The sequence below is a fragment of the Lissotriton helveticus genome, chromosome 2_1 (genome assembly GCF_964261635.1).
Source record: "Lissotriton helveticus chromosome 2_1, aLisHel1.1, whole genome shotgun sequence".
Classification (NCBI taxonomy): domain Eukaryota; kingdom Metazoa; phylum Chordata; class Amphibia; order Caudata; family Salamandridae; genus Lissotriton; species Lissotriton helveticus.
In genome coordinates this window covers 1685447402-1685469831 of record NC_136059.1, presented here as the reverse complement: position 1 = coordinate 1685469831, position 22430 = coordinate 1685447402, and the positions used below count along the sequence as shown (strand labels likewise).

The 22430-nt window shown below is 45.6% G+C and overlaps 1 protein-coding gene across 2 annotated transcripts in view; it reads left to right on the top strand.

Annotated features, from left to right (window-relative positions):
* KIAA1958 (KIAA1958 ortholog) overlaps positions 1 to 21758 on the top strand; it is a 291070-nt gene extending 269312 nt beyond the window's left edge. For both annotated transcript variants that reach the window (XM_078676638.1, XM_078676639.1), the window contains 2 exons: positions 5680 to 5852; positions 19803 to 21758. In XM_078676638.1, coding sequence (XP_078532764.1) covers positions 5680 to 5852; positions 19803 to 20615 — 986 coding nt within the window. In that variant the 3' untranslated portion in view covers positions 20616 to 21758. The remainder of the gene's footprint in view (positions 1 to 5679; positions 5853 to 19802) is intronic.
* Positions 21759 to 22430: the final 672 nt, after the last annotated feature.

The following is a 22430-nucleotide window of genomic DNA, read 5'->3' as shown; positions in this document are numbered from 1 at the left end:
CTCAGTCTACAAAAGGTTAAACATGCAATTCTCGGCACATCTTTGGCCATAAGAGGAAAACAGCCTATCTCATCACAACTTGTAATGCTGCACTGGCTCAAAGTAGATGTCAAAGTCATCCGCCTGACATACAAAGGATAACCGCTGCCAAATACCTGTGAGGACTGAGCACTTCTACCACTTCACAAACTTTGTGCCCATCACTGACCAACCTCCTAAACATGGCTTGAATATAGATCAAAGAGGTGGGAGAGGTGTATTAATCCTCTTCCTTATTATTTATGTGTTTTAAAAACTTGCACAACACACACTGTGTACTTATAGTTGTTACTTACGAGAAGCCATGGCTGGCAGTAACTGCACCTCTTTTACTGCCAGCCTTGCTTCTCCCAAGCAAGGACTATAAGTACAAAGTGTGTGCTAATGCACCGCCTACAGGTTTTAAAAACACATTAATAAAAGGCATTGTGATTTAGACTGCCAATAGCTCAAACTCCCGTAAATGCGAGACCTATTGCATTGCAAATGCTTGTTATGTTAGAAGTCAGCTTCACACTCACAGGGGTGAGGAGAGGTGCTGCTCCCGTAAAGCTGTAAGCCTGCTTTACACTGATATGTTCTGAATACCAAATTCGAGAATGACCAAAACTTGAAGGGTTTTTAGACGTTTTTGTTCTTTTTAATGTTTAAACGATACATTAACATTGCTCACTGATTTTACATTCTGCAGCAGGATGGGCACATGCACATTAAAAGTTGCACAAAGTTTACTACTGAGTGTAGTATCACATTAATTGAATGTGCAAACGTGTAATCTCAACAGCCAGTGAGCCAGACATGTCTCAGAGTGTGTGCAACAAGACAGCTGCACAGAAGCAGACACAAAACCCAGTAGACTTCAACTCAATTTCACTGCAATAGCCATCTTGTAATCCCAACAGCAACCAGGGCCAGACTGGTAACAGAAACCGGCCCTGGCAAACTGCTTAGCTCCCCACAACCCCGCCCTGGGGTGAGGGGGAGTGCAGCCGAGCAGTTTGCGAGGGCTGGTTTCGACCGATTTTGTTACCGGGGGCCGATATTGCTGACCCCCGGTAACAAAAACAGCCCCCAGGGGCCCAAAAGCGGCCCCCACCCTAGCGGCCGACCGGGGAAATGCCCAGTGCCCACTATGGCCAGTCCGGCCCTGTGTCTCCAGGAGAGAACAACGAGACAGAAGCAGACCGAAATCCCAGGAGAGCTCGAGCCAATCTCACTGAAGGAGCCCAGTGTCAGCTTCCGCCATTTACCCGCAAGTGGCCCATGACATCTAATGCCCGCTCACCTCCACAATTCACCTTTTCCTTCTTCTTCCGGTTCTGCAGACTGCTCAACACCATGTTGGTGGAAAAGACTGGCTTGAGGAACCTGGAGTGCTGGGGCCACCTGTAGCTGAAGGTCTCCATGCCTCCGTAAATCCGCCGGTAGCACCCTGAGCACATGGAGAGGAACCGTGTGGTTAATGGTGCTGCAAGAAAAATTGGTTTTGGTGAGCCGTGCAGAAAAAAACAAAAAACACGTCTGCCATTTTACATATCAAGGATAGTGCACAAAAGGAAGGCGTGGCCACTAGTACAAAACTGAAAGTGCAGCATGGTGCCCAGATAAGAATTAATAAAATAATGTTTGCAAAGTTCCTTTTGGTGAGCTGCGCAGAAGAAAACAAAAGCGCGGCTGCCATTTTACATACTAAGCACGGTGCACAAAAGGAAGGCGTGGCCGCTAGTACAAAACTGAAAGCGTGGCATGGTGTGCTGATAAGAATTAATAAACTAATGTTTGCAAATTTGCTTTTGGCGAGCCGCGCAGAAAAAAACAACAGCACGGCTGCCATTTTAAATAATTTGCGCAGTGCACCAAAAAAAGGCGTGACCACTACTATAAAAGTTTTACGTAATGTAAAATGACAAAAATAATGTTTGAAAAGTTGATTTGGCCGAGCCGCGCATAAGCAAACAAAAGCGCGTCCGCCATGTTAAAGATGAAATGCTGTGTGCCTACAGCTAAAACAAAATATAAAACATTGCACAATGCTGTGAGACACCAAGGCGGGTTGCCAAAGCAGGAGAGCATGGTAGAGCATGTCCTGCCTGCAACATTCAAGAAAATATTGCTCCGAGGCTTAAATTAAAACGTAGCGAGTAACAACACATGTAACAGGGGTTGTCCTTATGGGAGGGTACAAGAAGAGAAAGGGTGATACTAAGGAGAGACAAATAAGCCTGTTGACCAATGAAAAGCCACCATTTAGAAAGGACAGTGACACGAGCCAATTAAAAAGATGGGCTTAGCTTCAGGCCCATATCCTGAATACAGCGCATCTCAAAGAGACAGCAAAGCACTGCCTAGGCAAGACCTAAAAATGCCCAAAATATCTTTGAGCACAAGAAGTGTTTTAAACTCCTTTTTATATAAATAAAGAAAACACATCAAAGAGGCAACGTAAAACCAACCAAACACACTAAAGCCGAACATCGCCACAAAAAGACACTCCATTCAAAGTTACAAGAAGCGCATTTCATCATTATGGCCACTCCTGTGTAGTCAAACAAGCATAAAAGTAAACCCCAAAGTTCGCAAGTGGACCCTAAACAGAAAAAGGTGACAACAGCTGTGACAATGCATCAAAGAAAACAGTCTGATACAACTCTTGCAGGGAAACCTACTCCATCAACAACTCCATCCCATCTCGGTGGTTTTAATTCCATAGATCATGCTGCACTGACAAGAACTACCCTCACAGCAGCACTCTCATCCACATCACTCCTGCTCGCCAAGAAGGCTTTACCCGCTACGAACCTGCTTCAAACAGTACTTTTTTGCTAGTACGATTAACTTTGTTTCATGGGGAAGCACAGCTGAAATATGGAAATTATTCCATTCCATTTTAACATCCTTCAGGCCCCCCTTATGTGTCAATGTGTCTGGGCTAAGGTTTGGAAGCAACATAAGCTGGTGGGTGCCATATCTCACTTCTTTTGCTCTAATTGTTCTCTGAAGCACGCTAACCCTCAGCTCTGAAAAGCGAAGCACACTCAGCCCTCTCCACCCTGATCTATGCGCTTGGCATTTCTCATAGCTATTTATTACATCTCTGTTGACGGGGGTGTGGTCATCCTCAGTGTGTGAGTCAAAGTGAAATGCAAATACCACTTCCATGTCCACCTGTAGATCTTCTGCGGAAACCTCTGACGGATTACCCAGGATCCTCCATTGCGACCGCATATTTACAAATGTCTCCAATTTGGTATTAACACCCAAAATATTCTCAGTCATGCACTTCTTGAAACTAGAATCATCTTCAAGAGACCTCTCTATCATTCTTGCTTGTGCTCCTGCTACCTAGTTTAGGTTCCAGTCAAAGAGACTCCTGTTCCACCCCACGATCCTTTCAGGATCTGCCTCAAGTGTAACATCGACAGCTTTCATAGCTGGCTCTGTAGCTTCCATCTACCTTGCCTTGAAGGTGTTGTGCAGGGCATTGTCTCCATTGAGTAGTGTATGCTCACCCAATGAAAGAGGCCCCTATGACTGGGCCATTCCCCCCCTGCTAGTAAATTTACGCTTTAGAGCGAAATACTACTCAAAGTTTAAAAAAGTAATTGTTAGGCTTTGTCCACACCATGACCTGTCTCTGATAGGGTAGGAGTCAGCTAATGAGTTCTCTGTAATAGTCTATAAAGAGATCAGTGTATGGCTTCACAAGAGATTGCATCAGTGAGCCCCCACCTAGGGCCACAAACAGCAGCCCATGCGTGGGCCTCCAGATGACTTTAAAGGTGAACCATTGTACAGCCACTTTCGATAGACAGCTATTCCCCCGGTTTGATTTGTGTCACCTCACCTTTACCACCTCTGGCAAGCCCCAGGGCTACCTGAAAATCCCCGCCTCATTGAGCAAGGCGGGTCCGCCACCACAGGGCTCCTGCAATGCAAGCCTCAACTGCAGAGCTTGGGTAGGGGATGATGAAATACCAGTATCCAGCAGACCAAATCAGGGTTCCATGTTCGGAGGGACCCTTTGCTAGTGTCCTCTGAGGGTGAACTGCACTTCTGGGTGATTGGGCTTGGTTGGGTAAAGATGTTATAACAAAGAGCGTCACCAGTGAGCGGCTAGTTGAGCTCCAGCCAGCATTGCTTCCTAAGAAGTCTCCTTTACTACCTTATGGCCAGTACTGCCATTGACCATTTCCATCTGTCCTCCCCCTGCATTCCCGGCAAACCAGGTTAAATGACCCAGAAATCTGATTAGCTACTGTGATTTCAGTTTTGTTCTTAGACCGCAAGGAGCTTCACCTGTTGACTTGCTTTCCTTTTGTTGTGTAAGTCACATAGTTCCAAAACTTTTGGAGCATGTCTTTAACATTCCAAAAGGATTGAATACCACTTAAATATTTTAGGTATAGGAATTCATGATTTCCTCTCCGAGATAGTTAACTGAAGTGTCATCACCATCTCTTCTGGACACTCTCACGAGCCTCAAAGTGAGGCACACAGGCCTCATTATGAATCTTCTGGTCTGAGTGGAATTTACCAGCCCTCTCCACAGAATGGCTCTCACCATAAGCTACTTCTTTTTTCTTAGTGGTAAACTTACAGGTCCAGATGTACGAGCCTTACAATTTGCGAGTCGCAAATTGCGTCGTTTTGCGTGTCGCAACTTGCATCGTTTTGCGACTCGCAATTTGCGTCTCGCAAAGTGTAATTTATAACAGTGTCTCAGTCACTGTTTGCGATTCCTAATGTGGTCGCAAATTGCCTGCCTCATTAATATTCAGGAGGCAGGTGCACTTTGTGAACCCATTGGGAATGGTTAGCATTCCCAGGGATTGTGGCCTGCTGGAGATAGCAGACCACCATGTCTGTGACTGCTTTTTAAATAAAGCAGTTGTAAAAAAAAATGCAGCTCGTTTTTCTTAAAGGAAAACAGGCTACATTGAAAACGAAAAAGAAAACGTTTCTGTTTCATTTTTTAATAGTAGGCAGTTCTCCGTGGGACCACTGCCTGCTCTTAAAAAATATTTCTGCATACGTTCCCAAAGAGGAAGGGCTCCCTTGGGGACCCCTCCCTGTTTGCAAGTGCCTTACCACCTACTTGAAGTAGGTGGTAAACTGTGAGTGTTTTGCGACTGCAGTTGCAGTCGCAAAACAATCTTAGATTGAAGTGCGACTCGCTATTAGGAAGGGACGCCCTTTGCACGCCCCTTCCTAATAGCGAGTCGCCAACCCTACATGGGGCAGACCTATTTTGCGGTCGCAAATAGGCTGATTTCCCGTTTGCGACTGCAAAAAAACTGTCGTACATCTTGCCCACAGTCTCTTAAAAAAATGAATTCTCTGTTTTCTGAAAAACAGTTGCTCCTGTTTTCACATTAGTTTACAGTTTTTCACTCTTGTTCACCTTTGATTGAGAGAAGTAGGAAAGATTTTAAGACAACCATAGTTAAGTTGATGCGGGTCATTTGTTTCCTTAAGCTCTTTCAATTGGCTCACAAGCACAGTATCATCTTAAGGATTTTTGGGTCCCTTGTTTAGAAAAACTTTGAATTTGATTGACCGTTTTCTGATAATTTAAAATGTATTCTGGATCCACCATGCAAGATGTACTTAGTGATTTGAATCCCTTTTTGTTTCCTCTAGCATATTCCACGAAGCTGAACAAATTCCCAGTATTTAATTTTAATGATGACTTGAAAGATCTGTGTATCAGTGCTGTGAGTCCCAACACCACCAAGGCTACGCTGTATGCGCTGAATGTGTGGCGGTACTGGTGCATGACCAAAGGCCTTAAAGAATACATGGATCTGACAAAGGTAAGAGCTCTACCCACACTGTACTAGTTTTTATATTTCGCATTCTCAATCTGACAAAGCACTAATAAGGATTCAATGGAATCCTGTATTTTATCTGCACCGGAGGTATAATTACTGCGTGAAAAAAATACCTAAATGTCAAGTAGTATGCATTGAGTAGGCCGCGAAGTGCACAGAGGGACGGCTGGGAGGTGGAGGGGACTAGAAGCACATGCAGAGGAGAAGCAGAGCTCTCAGAAGGAATGCAGGTGAGTTGGGTTACCCAAAGAAGGGCTGCAGGTGCAAGGCATGGCAACTGCACATTGGGCCGCAAAGGTGGGCGGGGGACAGATAGAGTAACCAAAGGGGGGGCCAGGATCAGATAGAGGGTAGACAGCGGACACAGTAGAGCTGCAGGAGCAGATGAGGGCACACAGATTTGCTGCAGGGGAAATAAAGGCTAATAAAGGAGCTCCAGGCAGCACAAAGGGACTTCAGGGGAATGGGGAGCACACAAATGGGCAGGGGGCAAATGCCGCACAGAGGTGAGTTGATGGATCTACAGAGATCCTACACAAGAGTGGAGGGGGACACAAGGATAAGGTGGCATGTATGAGCTATGAGGGAGCAGGATGGACTGTAAGAGGAATGAGGCACATAGAAGAGCTGCCATGGGGTGTGTGGGGGGCATGCCCAGGGCAAGTACCTGTGACATAGGGTGACATATGGGACTGCAAGAAGGACAGTGGCAGACATGCAGGTGGTAGGGGGTGGCTGGCACAAGAAAGAGAGGGAGTGGACACACATAGGGAGTGCTGAACGGCCAAAGGCAGATAGAGGGGCTCCATTGAAGCCATTTTCAATTCCAAGCCTTGACTGAAACTTGACTTAATGGTTTGAGAATACTTTCTGCTCATCTGCAAGTGCAGCAATGTAACAGGACCTCGCCCTTTGTCCTTTCTGAATAGGTTATGGCCAATCAACCAGCTGCTGCCATCTTGCCCTTCTGTATAGTGATTGTAGGATGGTTTCCTAGACTGAGACTCAAATCAGTGGGGCCAAGAGTGAGAATGGCCACATTCCCTCACAAATCTCTCCATGCAAACTTACCTACACACTCCTTGATAGTGCATGAGTAAAACAAGAGGTGTCTTGGCACAATTAGACTAAATTGTTAATTTTTAAAGTGATGTTTGGACAATGACAGGGCTGAATTAGTCTTTCATCATTTCAAGGGTGTTCAAATAGGTACCCTTGTGTTGGATAATGATAATTATTTATGTATGCAGAGACATTTGACTTTGTGGTATTCATTATGACTGAAGGAAACACGAGCACACTCAAGGCTTTGAACATGCCGTCAAAGCAGACAAGAGTCTGCAATCGGAGGTCTTCCAATTGTGGCCTCTGTTGCCTATCTCTCCCATAGGATAACACTGGAGTTAGCTTACTACATTTTATAAGTGTAATTTCCAAATGGGAAGAGATAACTGGCTCTTGTCTCTGGAATCAAAATTTAAAGGCCTAACTTATGCTGAAATCAGATTTTAAAAGAGGATTCTGAAAATGCCACTTGTAAAAAGTTGGGAGCTTAGGTGTGATTGGATGGACCATCACTGGCAAGATGGGAGGGAGGACCATCACTGGCAAGATGAGAGGGAGGAGCTGGGCACACCCTCACTTACACTTGAATAGGCTGTGTCCTGCCTACACATAAAGGGCTGCATACCCCCTGTAGTTAGTCTGAATCCAGGGCATCTGTGCACTTCAAAGGCATTCATCTAGAAGCCTCTCCCCACTTCAAACTCACAACTGTGTATAAAAGAAGGACCTGAGACATCAACTCTTAAGTACGTTTCTGGACCTGTGGATACTGTCACAGTAAGAAGGACTGCTGTGCTGCTACAAGGACTACCACTTTGCTGGAATGCTGCCCTGCTGTGCTAGCCTGCTGCCCTCTTGCCTGGGGAAGAAGAACTGGACCTGCAACTTCTTCTTAAACTCAGGACCCCAGAGTGACTCAAATAGCTAGTCTGCTGGCATCCTGATCTCAGCCTCATGGACATAAAAGGCTCCCCAACAGCTCCTGGACCCGTTTGCAGCATGGTCCTGACCCCCTAGTGGTGCCCTTAAGATCCTGGACCCTTGATGTGGCTCAGCGGGCTCTTAAATCACGCTTTTAGGCTCTTCGCACCCACGAGCAGGCCAGTTCACACCGAAATTACACCACTTACACCGGAAATGAGTGCGAGCCGCCAGTCCATCTCTTCACTCAGCAAGCTTCGACCACTGTGCAGGACCTCCAACGCAAGACTTCAGCCCGCCTGTCCGCAATGCCTGTCCCGCTCCTCATGCCACGCTGAGCGCTGGCAGCAATGCTTTCCTTGCTCCCTGCTGCACTCTCCAACTGGGCTTTTGGCACAAAACCTGAGAAGGTAAACCTTCAGCTGGACTTATCTAGGACTGTATTTGACCTGCGCTCCATTGACCCAGTCCAGCGCGACCAGATGGCCATGGTTTCCACTTTATGCTTTTAGGAGCAATACTACAGTTTATTCTTTAAGAAATTCATAACTCTGGTTCTTCTGATTGGAGTTTTGTCATTTTGGTCTTGATTTATTTATTACATTATGCTCTTTTTTTCTAGCCTGGTGTGGGATCTTTTTGTATGGTGTTTTCACAGTTTTAGTGTTTGAAGTATTGCACAAATACTTTACACATTGCCTCTAAGTTAAGCCAGACTGCTCTGTGCCAAGCTACCAGGGAACTGAGCACAGATTAATTTGAGGTTTACTTGTGGCTTACTCTGATTAGGATTGCAGTTGCTGCTTGGCCAGGGCTCACACCTCAACAAATAACCTACTTTTTAACACTCACTATCATACGTCCTCACAGCCAACATTAGGTGTCAATAAACCCACCATCATATGCCAACATGCCTGCCTTTATACGTATGTCCACCCACCTTCATATGGCAACAGAGACACCATCATACAGCCACCCAATCAACATTACATCTGATCACACATCCATGATTAGATGTCTACACAATCACCAATAGTCACTTACACTTACTTCCATTCACCAATCATCAAATGCTTATACCGTCCACAGCCATTGTCCAGGGTCACACTGGGATCAAAATATAGGCCCAGGCACCAAAATAAAAGTGTCTTCATAGTGAATTAGACAGCTTAAAAACGAAGCCCATTGTTTGCACACTGGGGCAGTTTTGAACTTGTAAAGACACGCTATATAAGTGTTTTGAAAGTCTGGAAGACTGCATGGCTTTGAGCTCACTTCAAACAATGTTTTAATATCAGGGAAAACAACAGTAACAACTGGCCAACTAGACAATGAAATAGTTTAGAAAGACACGGGTTTTAGTGAACAGGAAGTGATGGCGCTCTAGCACTATTGACATTTAATCAGTATTAAGTACAAAAGTAGGGATGGTGCTGTCATGGAGGGGAGACCCTAAAACCCCTCAATCAGTGTAGAACAAGACCACACAATCGTGCATTAACAACAGTCCTGCGCACTCATATCAAAATAACACATAATGTAGATGAATGTTCTGAAGTTAAGGATCCAATCCAACGTCGGAGTCTATTCTTAAATCTTTTCTTTTTAATTGGTCATTAGGCATAGGTTACACACAGCCAGCTGACACTGATATGAGTGCGCAGGACTGTAGACAAAAAAATAGGCCAACAAACAGTAAAAAAATACGACCCACACACTGACCTGTCAGACCAGCCCTTCGGGCACTGCTTGATTGCCTTATACGTGAACACACAGACCATCGTGAACCCACACTACCAACTCCTGTGCTGTTCAAACGAAGATAACAACACCCTACACAGCATTAAGTACATCATACCCCATCACCCCTATTATCATATGTTCATTCACACAGTTAAACCCCTCTCCTTCATACCTGCATCCACCCTGCATCATGAACAGCACAACCACACACAACACAAGGGAGTCAGGGGAATTTATTGACCAGTACATGCATCAAATCCCCGAGAACTTCTAAATGTAAGACACACAGAGATGCAGTTGGCCATGTGAAGCTTGTGACCGAAATCTAATAATCCAAGCAAAAATGCTATAAGTCAAGAATACATTTTCTTTTTAGGACGAAAGCCCTCACCTACCCTAGTGTGGCATGCTTCATCATCGGTCCCCTCCTCACACCAAGAATGGAAATTCAGTGGGATAGGCTATCACTTCCAGCTCATACCCAAAGTCAGCACGGAAAAATCTCTTTAAAATGTTTTTTATTACGTTTTGCAGTAAGCAGTTAAGCATAACTTCAGTACAGTATGTATTTCGGACTCAAATACAATGTGAAAGGGGAATAGAGAAGGTGCAGGATGAGAAGGAATGGAAGAAGAAAAAGCGAACTTGCCCATCAGTGAGGTCTATATTCTTCAAAGTCAATGGGGCTTGGCAACAGCACTCCTAACTAGATTGAAGGCCTAGCCTAGCCTTCAGTCTAGTTAGACGTGTTGTTACCTGGCCCTATTGATTTTGTACATGACCTAGCTGAGGACCTACATTGGCAGACAATTGGGCAGGGCACCTCATGGAGATGGACAGTCAGGCACACCCACAGTCAGGTGGGCACTGCAGGAGTCAGACAAGGCCTCAGTCGTGTCTCCATGAAGTCTGAGGTAAGTCACCAGAGGGACCCAAATGTTCTTTGGGCATGAGCGAACAGCACCATCATGAAGCCCCGTACTCCTGCTGGGTACCTGCCGTCTGCCCAAATGTGTTGCCACCCTGTGCTTGGCCAGCAGCAACAACATTGCCATCAGCCGACTGACCTCCGGGGTGACCCTCTTTGACGTAGCCCAATAGCACGACTAGGGGATCGCGCTTAGGAGAATGACCTGTGATACTTGCCATGTTGCTAAGCACCACCTTTGAGAAGTCCCATATCTCGGAGCAATCCCACGCTAAGTGCAGAAAGTCAACATGCGGCGCTGCTGCGCAGCGTGCATCCTCAATGAGTCCCATTCGCTGCAGCCATAGAGGCATGTGGTAGACTCAGTGTAAAAAATGAACGTGTATCAAGCACAGCTTGTAGTTCGGGGATAGGGCCTTGGACTGGGAGCAGCAGTAGGTCCATTGTTCCTTACTGATCGATACATTGAGGTCATCAGAGAAAGTCAGTCGGGTTGAGGTTGTTCGGATCGGTGCAGTGTTTTGCATACCAGCATAAATGCGCGTTATTAGCTTATGAGGAGATGGGTGGTAAGCATCTCCTTTAAGTACTGTGAACGTGGGGGGACTCCCGGATAGGTTTCATGAAGACCTCGCAGTGACGCAGAGCTGATAGTAGGTCATGGTGTCCAGAAAAGAAGCTGCAGAGTCCTGAAACACCTGCTGATGGGCAACAAAGCTGCCCTCCTTGTACGCCGTCCCAAAGGAGGTCAGCTGTATTCAGTGCAGACGCGCACGGGTCCGCGCATCAGACACCAGCCTGAGCAGCGAGTGTCCCGAAATCTAACCCAACGGGGCAAACATATGGTCAAGACATGCTCTCCTCCGCAGCTAATTCCACACCCATACTGTGCATGCCACAGTATCCACCTAGTGCCGCACTCAACAGACAGAGCCATATAAAGACATCTGAACCGGGCATGGGGCCACATGGTCAGTCTTAGGTGAATGTGCAGCTGATATTGCATAGATGTAACCATTAGTGTGCAAAATGCACCTGGGCACTGAGGAAGTACAAGTCCATATAGGGTGCCCCCAGCCCAGCCTGCTGAAAGGGGAGGGTCAGTACCTCCCATGCCACACATGGCTGTTTGCGAGCCCATGCCAGTGATATAAGTTGGGACCGGAGTCATCAACCTGCCGTAATTCTCCAGCCAAAGTTCCTCTAGATCCTGGCTGAGTCAGATGCCCAAATATCGGACAGGGTCACGGGCCCACATCAGTGAGAAGGTCCACATCAGTGGGAAGTAGGACGGGAAGTCTTGTGTGGTCTCCATAAGCGTAAATAGGATGCATGTATCCCAGCTAATCGCAATACCTTCCATGCCGCCGAGCAAATGAACTCCCAGAGAAGAGGATCTAGATTAACCGAAGAGTCTCTGACATATAGAGTTCGTGTAGATCGAGGCCAAGATCTGCCTCGGCTGGAACACTAGACCTCGGTGTGAATGGTGTTGCCGCAATCGGGCCGCGAGTGACTTCATCGCGAAGGCAAATAAAATAGGTGATAATGGGCACAATCTATTGGAAAAGGAGCTGAAATTGACCCATTCATCTGCAGGCAGGGTATAGAATATACAGATCAGAAGCATAAATTTATTTTTATGACACCAAGACGCTCTTGGATGTGGAAAGGATAGGGCCATGCAAGCGAGTCAAATGCCTTAGTGGCATCTAGTAAAACAGCAGCAGCCCATAAGTTAGGATCAATTGTGTGGAGGAGGTTATGAGCTATCGACCTACCCGGCACAAAGCCTGACTGGTCTGGTCGGACCGCGAGCCCCAAGAGGGAAAAGGAGCTGAGAGGCAATCATCTTAACCAGGATTTTTACTATCTGTCCTTATCATGAAGAGCAGCCTATAAGAATAGTAGTGCCTAGGGTCCTTATCAGGTTTCATGATGGTTTCTATCAGGGTCTCTCGCAGAGAGGGAGGAAGCTCACTTGTCTGCACAGACTTCTTGTACATATCAAGAAGGTGGGGGGCAAGCAGGGGTGCATATTCCTTATAAAAGTAAGCGTTCAGGCCATCGAGGCCAGGAGCTTTATCCCCTGCAATTCCCCAATTACCAGAGCAATTTCTTCTACGATGGATGGTTCATAGGGGAAGAGGCGATGGCCTTCCTCCATCCAGAGAAGTTACACTGAGTCCAGATAGGGTGTCAAGTCAAGGGTGGCGAATGATGGGATGAGCAGTACAGGTTAGTGTAAGAATTCACATAGTATGCTGTACGGCATCACTGCTTGCCTGAATAGCATGGTGATCGTCCAGCAGTTTGACCACGTAAAGATATCCGTAAGTCTATTGTCTGTAATTTAGTTACGCAGTTGCACATCAGCTTGTGGGTGCGGGTGGCGTACCTCTATCCGCACTGGCATCCAGCACTTCATTAAAGACCCCACCCCACAGCACCGCCCCTGGCCCATCATCCCCACTAGGCACAGACCTCCACAAAAAAAGGGATCATCCATATTGGGGCTATTCACCAACACTAATATCAACAGGCATCCCTGTAAAATCCCTGCCAGAATGACGTCTCACACCTGCAGATTGAAAATTGCGAAGCACGTGCGCCAGTGCAGCCCTCTGCGGAGCATCACTACAAGTCCCTGCGCTTAATTCGAGTATCAGGCTACATGCTTCTTACCAATCCAATTCGCCCTTTATCGTGTCTGCGTGCCTCCGTCAAATGTAACTCTTGTAGGAAGCAGATATCGATTTTATGTCGCTGTAAATAAGCAAAGTCTTGTTGCGCCTTCTGTCTGTCGTTCAACCTCCAAAGTTCTTCTGTCCAAGATCCGACTTTACAAACTGGGGACTCACTGGCCCACAAACATCTGTTCAAGGATGTTGAATACAGCTGGACAATGTGACAGCAGGGAATGCTCATGATCTTGGTTTCATCTGGTAGAGTGACCTCTCACTCATGCTGAGCAGATTTTGACCCAAAGGTTACAATTTTTTCATTCCACATGAAAGAACACATAGTTACTACAAAGATTGCCTTGCTTCCAGTGTCATCCCCTGTGCTGGTGCACAAACATGCTGGTTTTTGCGATGCACTGGTTTGGACAATGGTGTAGACTCGAGTGTGTGCTGTCTATCAAAGGAATACCCTTCCAGTACAAATGTCTTTGCATAGGCAACTCAGGTGGTTCCTAGGCATGGGAAGAGTGTTGTGCACTGAAGCACACATGCAGTGCATCGTTTTGTGTTTAGAAATAAACAATTTCCCCTTGTAGGCATTAGTTTTTGATGCAAAGCAAAGTATAGCTATCTTAGTAAAGTGGTCTTAGGGTCAAAACCTGTGGGTGTTTGCATTGATCCGTCCAAGTAACGTCCACTTGGAGCGAAGCATCGGCACAGAACTATTTGCTCTCCTTCTGCACTGGACAGTAAATATCCATTCAGGAAAGGGCAGTGGGGCCCCCGCTTCTCCACCTTTTTCTGACACATGCCACACCTTTATCTTTGGGTCAGGAATCCAGAAGCTAGACTTGCGCTAAATGCGAAGGCGCCTGGCTACTTGAGTTGACAATTGCTGTGCTGAAGATTTCACAGTCCGGTGGGAGTGACCTCCTCAGCTCGGCAAAGTCTTCTGTGAGCCTCCCCCTCATGGTAAAGGGAGCGTCAATGATAGACTTGGACCTGGGGGCCTTAGTTTTAAGCCCTGAAGCGCCCAGGGCAGAGTGTCCATCAGAAATATTCATAATAGAGTGGGAGGGGTCATCAAGTCTCGCTCACCCCTTCCCACGCGTGGACGAGGTAAGGAAGGCCCTTCTTTCATTAGGTGGCTTTTGACAATTTCAGCAAATGAGAGGAGGTGGTGGCGGGATCTTTCTTAGAAAAAAAATAGTCTTCCCTTCCGCCATCCGAAATGCGGCCCACAACTTTTTTTTTGTAGTAATGTTAGGTGAGTGCGTGTATACGTGTATGTAAGAATGTGTGTGCATGCATGCTTTGAATGGGTGTGTGCAGGGCTCGAGTCGGGGTACCACGCGGGTGGATGGCATCCCCCCAATTATTTTACCGGGTGGACGCTGTCCCCCCTGCCAAACAGCTGGACTTCACTCTTTGGCCTCTCTGGGACGAGGAGCTCGGAGCTCACAGCACGCTGCTCATGCGCTGACTTCTCAGATGCAATCGCATCTAAGGGGTGAGCGAGGGGAGGCAACGAGCCCGATGGCGCAAGCCACCTTTCGTAATGTCACTTCCTGTTGTGACGTCACTTCCGGTGACAGCGTACCCCCACTTCTTTTTTTAGGACTTGTGCCATGGGTGTGTGCGTGTGTATCCTTGGGGTATGTGTGTGAAAGAGAGCTTGTGTGTGTCCCCCCCGTCCCTCTGCACATTATGGGTCTCCACTGTAAATAAAATGTGCCGCTTTTCATCACACGAGCCGGTGCAAAGTCATAGTAAATCTAGGCCATTGTTTACCAAACGGGTTATTTCTACATGTCATTGTTGACGTTAAAGTAACGTTTTTTACTGGGGGTCTTGTGTTTGCATTGCTCGAAAAAGCACTTTCACAACAGACAGTATAGTTTCCCCATTCACAGTGTTGCACCATTTGTAGTGTGGAAATTTTAACTGAACCAGGTTGCTCCCATTGGTCTGCTTGGTCACATTTTAGAACATGCTTGTTCCACCTAATATTCAACCCAGGCATGTATGTTTTACTGTGAAACGAGAGCTTAATTGTCTCTATTTCCCTAATCAGCATTACCACTATGCAGTGGTTTTTACTTACCCACTCCGATGATTTAATATAGCTTTTTTTAAACAACTTTATTAAATGTTCCTGCAACACGTTACACTGCAGAGGGAGGCACACTTCGGTAGAATTCAATCTTACCAGACACACAAATAATGTACCCATGTCTCACATGGCCATATAACTAATAATATCAATAACAGTTCCACTTTTAAGCCCTGTTCTGACAGCACAGCATTCTGCACGGCCTGTTGGTACCAATGTTTTTAAATCCACATAGAGTGGTCTTTGATTCCACCCAGAAAAATATATGTCGGTTCTCACCTCATGCTAATATCAGTTTGGTGCATCTTTGCACCTCCTATGGAGGACACGAGGGACTATTTTACACGTTAAAATATACGAAATCATCACATATTTCTTATTTATATCATAATTGTATTGTATACATAAAGCAATCGTTTGTTTATTGCAGCAGACTTGTTATTCAGGGATCGCATTTAGACTACTGGAACGAATTATATACAATAAGTCTGGCTTTAATATGTCAGCAGACATGCTGTTTCCACACTTTTGCACATTAAAGCCATTTAATGTGCATTCCTCCTGGAATTTACCATTGTGGTAAATCTGCTGTGGGCCTTTGGGGTGCAGCGGAATTAGCAGCCATAAGCACACCTTCTCTGCTCCCCGCTTTCTTAAGTTCCTTATTTTTTTAAGGCTGTGCAGTTAGCTGATTTTGTGTTTATTTTAAAGTAAGGGCAGGTATTTGCAAGTAATATTACTCCTGATGCGCTATTAATTGAAAGTATGATGGAAGAAAGTCTGGAAGAACCCGCTCCGATCTCCTCTTGCGATTTGACTTGGTATGGGCTCTTATGCTGATCAGCAGGAAAGCTCTCTTAGAAAAGCAGCCAGCTTTCTCTGCAGTTGACTTCCCCACCCAAATGGAGGAGAGCCAGAGCGACCGACCATTGAACTGAGAAACCAGGCTCAATATCCTGGGATTCTGGGAAAATCACTTAATATCCCCGTTCCTTAAAAAATGGGACCTTAGTGCAACATCACACCATAAAAAAACTAAAACTAAAATAAAGAAATGCATGCGCCCTCTGCATTCAACTCACCTGAATTTTTCCAGCGGAACCGCAACTCCAAACATGTGTAGGAGCTAGGTTTAGCTGAAGATTGCCCCCCTCTTCACTTCTCTCTCCTCCACTCCGCTGTCCAGCTTATAGACACCAAGGTCACGCTCCTCAGCCTATCCTTCAGCAGAAGACCTCATGTCCTCCCACTTTGCCCGCTCACCCAGCTCCTTACTCTTTCCTATCCCCCTTTGTCCCACCCTAGGGCCGCAATTTCTACAGGATGGGGTCACTGTAGGGGAAGCTTGGTTTGAACCTTGGCAGAAGCATTTGAGATCGCTGCTTCTGAGCTTACCGCCATCACAAAATCAATTGAGTTCTTTGAAGCAACAACAAATGTAACTCTTCTTGACCACAGCACTTAACTTTCAAAGGAAGTCTTCTCGGCACACAAGTAGGTACACTTATTGCTTTATATTTTTATCAATGTATTAGCTTGCCCACTTCTGAAAGCTACACATATTGTCCTACTGGGCCACTTTATGGTTTGATAAATATCTAGAAAAGTAAATGTGGCGATGAGAAACCCACATAAGATACACCCACACATCTGAAAGCCACCCCACCATGTTTTGGGGTATTTTGTTCCGTGAGGAAGGAAAAACGAAGTCTCACTATTTATTATTATTTATTATTATTATAATATGTATGACGTAGCGAATCATCCCCAGGGGGATCACTCGGCGCCTGGGTAGCAGATAACATATTAAAATACTCATTAAAACAGACAGGTTTTAAGCAGTTTCTTAAACTGTGCCAGATTGGAGCAGGCTTGAATGTCTTCTGGTAATCTGTTCCAGTGTGCTGGGGCTAGATAAGAAAAAGCACGACTGCCCATCTTGGCTTTCCTGATTCTCCACGTGCATAGCAGATTACGGCTACTCTATCTCAGTTGACGCACTGGAATGTACTGTTCTAATTTCTTCATTAGATAGGCAGGACCCATCACCTGCAGTGATTTAAACACTAGACACAGGAGCTTAAAGACTGCTCTTTTCCTGATAGAGAGCCAGTGTAGTTATCGCAAAAGGGGTAATGACGGAGTTTGTGCAGGTTTGTTGAGGGCTAGACGCGCGGCTGTATTTTGAACAACTTGCAAGCTTGATAATAAATCTTCCCTATCCCTACCAGTAACGAATTTCCATAGTCTAGTCTGCTGACTAGGAGCACCTGTATAAAGGTTTTTCTGGCAGAAAGGGGAATCCAAAGGAAGATTTTTCTCAGCATTCGCATCATGCTGAAGCAGGTGTCTGAGATGGTTTTTATATGCTGCTCCATGGACAGTCTGTCATCAATTACGATGGCCAGATTCTTCGCCCACTTTTTAGGTGTAGGAGCTTCTCCGAGTTCTGCAGGCCACCAATCAGGGGTCCATAACTCCTCTGCTTTCCCGAACAGCAGAATCTCAGTTTTATTGGAGTTAAGCTGTAGGAAGTTCTTACTCATCCATGTGGATTTATTGTAGGATACCGCAGAGACCTCTCCACACGAGGACATTTGATTTCTTTTTCTATCAGTTTTTATTAGTTTTAAAATTCTCTGTACACAATTGCCTATTTCAGTGAGCACCAGGAGTACAATCTAGTGGCAACATAACAGGGTTGATGAGATCATTCTAAATGATCCTTATAATGAGCCAATCATGCACTAATTTTCACAACCTGCAGAGAAAGAGAGAGACACTGGTGATTGAGAAAGCAAGATGAATACATATTGTTAAAGAGGAACACAGTGAACTAAGACAATTACAGTAAAGAAAACAGCTGATGCTGGCAGTCAATAGGAGAAGGAGAAGGGAGATGTTCAGAGGGAGTTAAAAAAAAAGAGAATGGCATTCAGGAGCTTTGGACTGGGGCTCTTAGGAGATTAACTAGTGCCAGGAGGGATGGTGTCCTCAACAAGAGACTATGAGCTCTTGGGGAACCCGGAATATGAAGGGTGTCCGAGCAATCGTAAGGTAGGTAGATCTGAAGGTGAATCCGTCCCACCTCCGAGCGCCCAAATCTAGCTTTAAACATGGGTGTCCAACAGTTGGGGAGAAGGCCAATTTCGCAGTGCCACCAAGACTTTAGCTAATAATGAATAGGACTTTGACACTGTCTGTATGTCGGGTAAAATCCATAGAGAGTCATTTCCCTAGGATCCTGGCCAAAGGGAAATTAATTTTATGCAGTAGCCTGAACTTCACCCATGCTGATTCAGAGCTGAAAGCCTGATTGGTGAGGGCCCTGTAGGTTAGTGTTCTCAGCAAGGTTTTCCATTTTAGTTGTGCCTGGGAGTTAGGAGATTTGGGCCGTGACTGTATTAAATCTATATTGTGTATGCGCATACCTGATGGGAAAGTAGATTCGAGTAGCACTTGCAATGCTGGAGGTGTTGGTGGTGAAGAAATTGGATGTCTTGTCGGCTAGATAGGTTTCCAACTTGACTGCCATTGTCAGGATGGTTTCACATTTGTGATTTTACAATACTTTCACTTCTAAAGCAAATTAAACTACTACCAAAATAATTGATGATCTCCGTATTTCATAGGTATGAATAACATTCGTTATATGTTGTTGCACAATTGTAAAACATTTTTAAGTGGCTATTTGGGATGTAAAGTTATGAACCTGCATAGAGATCATTAACCTACAGCAACTAAAGGAAATATAAAAATCACACGTTTGCATCAACCACAGGTTACAATGATTTACATTAATTTGGGGAAGGGTTCTGATGGAGAAAAAAGATACAAGTTGAGTGCCTTGGCAGATGCAGTTACTTTAACAGCCATGCTGTGTTCCCTTATAGCCAATTGCATGTTATTGTTTTTAGAATAAAAGCCTTTCTATTCAAAGCTTTTCTAGTGTAAATGGTGTGGGATAGTTTAATTACTGACTGAGCAAGGTATAAACAATGTTAAGTGACCAAAGTTCAAGTTTTGTACCATTTGGAATGGTGGAGACAGTTCTAAGAATATATATATAATGTATCTTCCAAGCGAGGGTTGTATTTTTAATTCAAGGCATCAATAAAATAGTTCCCAGTGCCCCAAGCTAAGAACATCTGGGGCAGAATCTCTGCTGGAAAGTTAATGACAAAGGACAACATTTTCCAAGATTTTGCTTAAGGTAGGTGTTCTCTTGAAGTACTCTTGCCTAACTTCTGCATTTCAGGTGTAATCAAGGAGCAGTTCAAGAAGACTAGACAGCATAATATTTGTGAATTTGGCCCAACATCACAAACGTAATTCAAGGAATACTGGCAGCATCTCTTGTTGCAGGGCATTGTGCCCTTCACTCAGCAGTTGTTTCTCGCCCTCTATCTGATTATTGTTTATTTGACAAACACAAGTACTGCAAATTGAATCTAACCTTCCATATTGTTTTGTTTAAGGTCCCGGCTGTCAAGTTGAATGAGCTGCTCGAGGACTTCTACATCACAGTGAAGAAAACGGATGGCTCTGACTTCCTGGCCACATCCCTCCACGCAATCCGCAGAGGACTGGACCGCATATTAAAAAACGCGGGTGCAGGCTTCTCCATCACCAGCAGTACCTTCAACTCATCCTCGCAGAAGCTGAAGGAGAAGCTGCGCGTGTTGAACAAGGCAGGCATGGCGGGTGCTCGGTCTCGCAACATTATATACTTCTCACTTTCTGACCAGGAGGAAATGTGGAGAATTGGATGCCTTGGCGATGAGAGCCCTGTGGCCCTGCTGTCCACAATAGTCAAATTCAACAGCCAGTACTTAAACATGAGGACTTTACAAGAGCACGCAGACCTCATGTACGGCGACATTGAATTGCTGAAAGATTCACAGAACAGGACATTCTTTGCCCGAACGGACAGCGTGAAGAGAGAAAACAGAGTAAATGCCAGCAAGGTGTGTTATGGGCAGATTTACCATGATCACTCAAAGGGAGTCCGCCGCTGCCCTTACTGCCTACTTTGTAAGTACATGTATGCTCACCGACCGCCTTCGCAAATGGATGCCAAGTCCCCTTTCTATCTGACTGCCCGCAAGGAGGTGACAGGAATGGACAGTGTGTGGTACGAGGAGCAGAGGATGGGGCTCCGGTCCCTGAGAGGAGTCGTCCCAAAGCTAGCAAAGAAGGTTATGCTTGACCTCTGCGACAGTTACACCTTTATCTCATTCACCCAGGCTTGTAGGAAATTTGGTCCTGTTAATGACTATCAACATGTGTAACCCTGACCATGGTGACTTTGCAACCTGCATCGGCTGTGCCACCCTGGGACAGACGGTCTTTGTGTGAGTAGGAAGTTCTTTTGGTGGCCCGCCCTAAAGACAGACTCAAATAAGCTTGCGCTCTTCTTGAAACGGATCTTGAGTAGTGTTTTCGTTCGATCTAAATGGATCAGCTTTTCATGTTGCGAAGACTAAACAAGACTGCTGCCTACAGCAGTGGGACAGAGATAGAGTCAATCCCCACAGCGTGCCTTTTAGCACAGGTGTTCGCCAACAGACAAATAAGCTAGAAAAGAGTACACAACTAAATGATAACCCAGTAGACCAGTAGCTATGACTTAATAGGAACATGTACCAGAGTAGGTCATTATAGAATGTACAAAGTCAAGAAAGAGAAACAGTTGCATATAAATCCCACTGGAGCAAAGTTGCTTGTGACCTGCCTACTGTAAACGTTCCTTGGTGCTGAAAATCGACGAAGAAAGATGTCGCCCCCAACAGGCACTGAAAACTGGGAAGATGTGGCAGTTATAAGGGTGACAACAGACTGCTTTCCATAGCTCTTCAAGCAAGTTTTGAATGCAAAGCCAGGCTTCCCTAAGCAACTGAAATATTATTTAAGTTAAAGCTACAGAACTACTAACATATGTTACCTGTCTCCTGCCCTCCCTGACGTTTTAGTCCCCTTTCCATGTTTGTGTCACCTTACTCTATCACTAACTTATTTGAGAATCGAAATGTGCAGATTTTATTTTGGCATTCCAGTGCAATTTAAGAGGTGTTCCTCTGAGATCTTTTCATGTGTGTGTGTTGTCTTCATATTTTGAATGCGCCAAGTACTGTAGTTGCAAACTTGGTTGCCTTGTGCGAAACTTCACAAGCGCTCTATGCTTAATGCTAGATGTGTGAATGGGGGAGTGAGCCACGTTACAGCCTTCAGATAGACGTAGTTATTTTTTTACTTGAACATTACAAAACTTCAAAAGGAATGTTTGGGTAATAGTTTGTTACTTTGTCTTCATGATGACCAAGTTGTTCAGAAAGATTTTCAGAAAATATTACTGCAGCTTTGAATAAAACTACTGATTTCCAGCATAACACTCAAAATGAGGACACTAATATTAAATCCTGAGGTTTAAACAATGTTTTTTGTGTTGGTGTGTCAGATGTATGCAAGTTTGAAACCCTCATACAGTTCATTCAAGGTATCACTGTGGGGAGCAGGGGAGGCAGAGGAGAGTTTCAACATTGTCCTGAATGTCACTGCTGCTGGCCAGGCTAAGGTCAGTCGATTGCTAGCGAGTGCTACCATTTGTACTCTTGATGTAGAAAATTTGGGGAGTGGGTAGGAGAAAACTCTCTTTAAGGAAGTGCAAACGATTTGATCTAGTTTCCAAAGAAATGACTAAAAGGCCAGTGTCGTTACATCTTGGCTTTTGTAAGTGGTGGTTACCTGTTAGGTGTGGCCGGACTGGCAGTATTGGCCATCAGGCTTTCCCCCGCGAGGCAAGAAGGGTGGGGGCTGATTTTGCAGTGTTGGGGGCCGGTTTTGCAGCAGGGCCGGACTGGTAACCGAAACTGGCCCTGGCAAACTGATCGCCCCCCTCCTCCCCAAAGGAGCTGAGGGGGTGCGGCCGAGCTGTTTGCAATTGCCGGTTTTGGCCCATTTTGTTACCGGGGGCCGATATTGCAGGCCCCCAGTAACATAAACGGCCCTCAGAGGCCCAAAAACGGTTCCCGCCTGGCGGCCCTCCGGGGGAACGCCCGGTGCCCACTACAGCCAGTCCGGCCCTGTTTTGCAATGTTGGGGGCTGG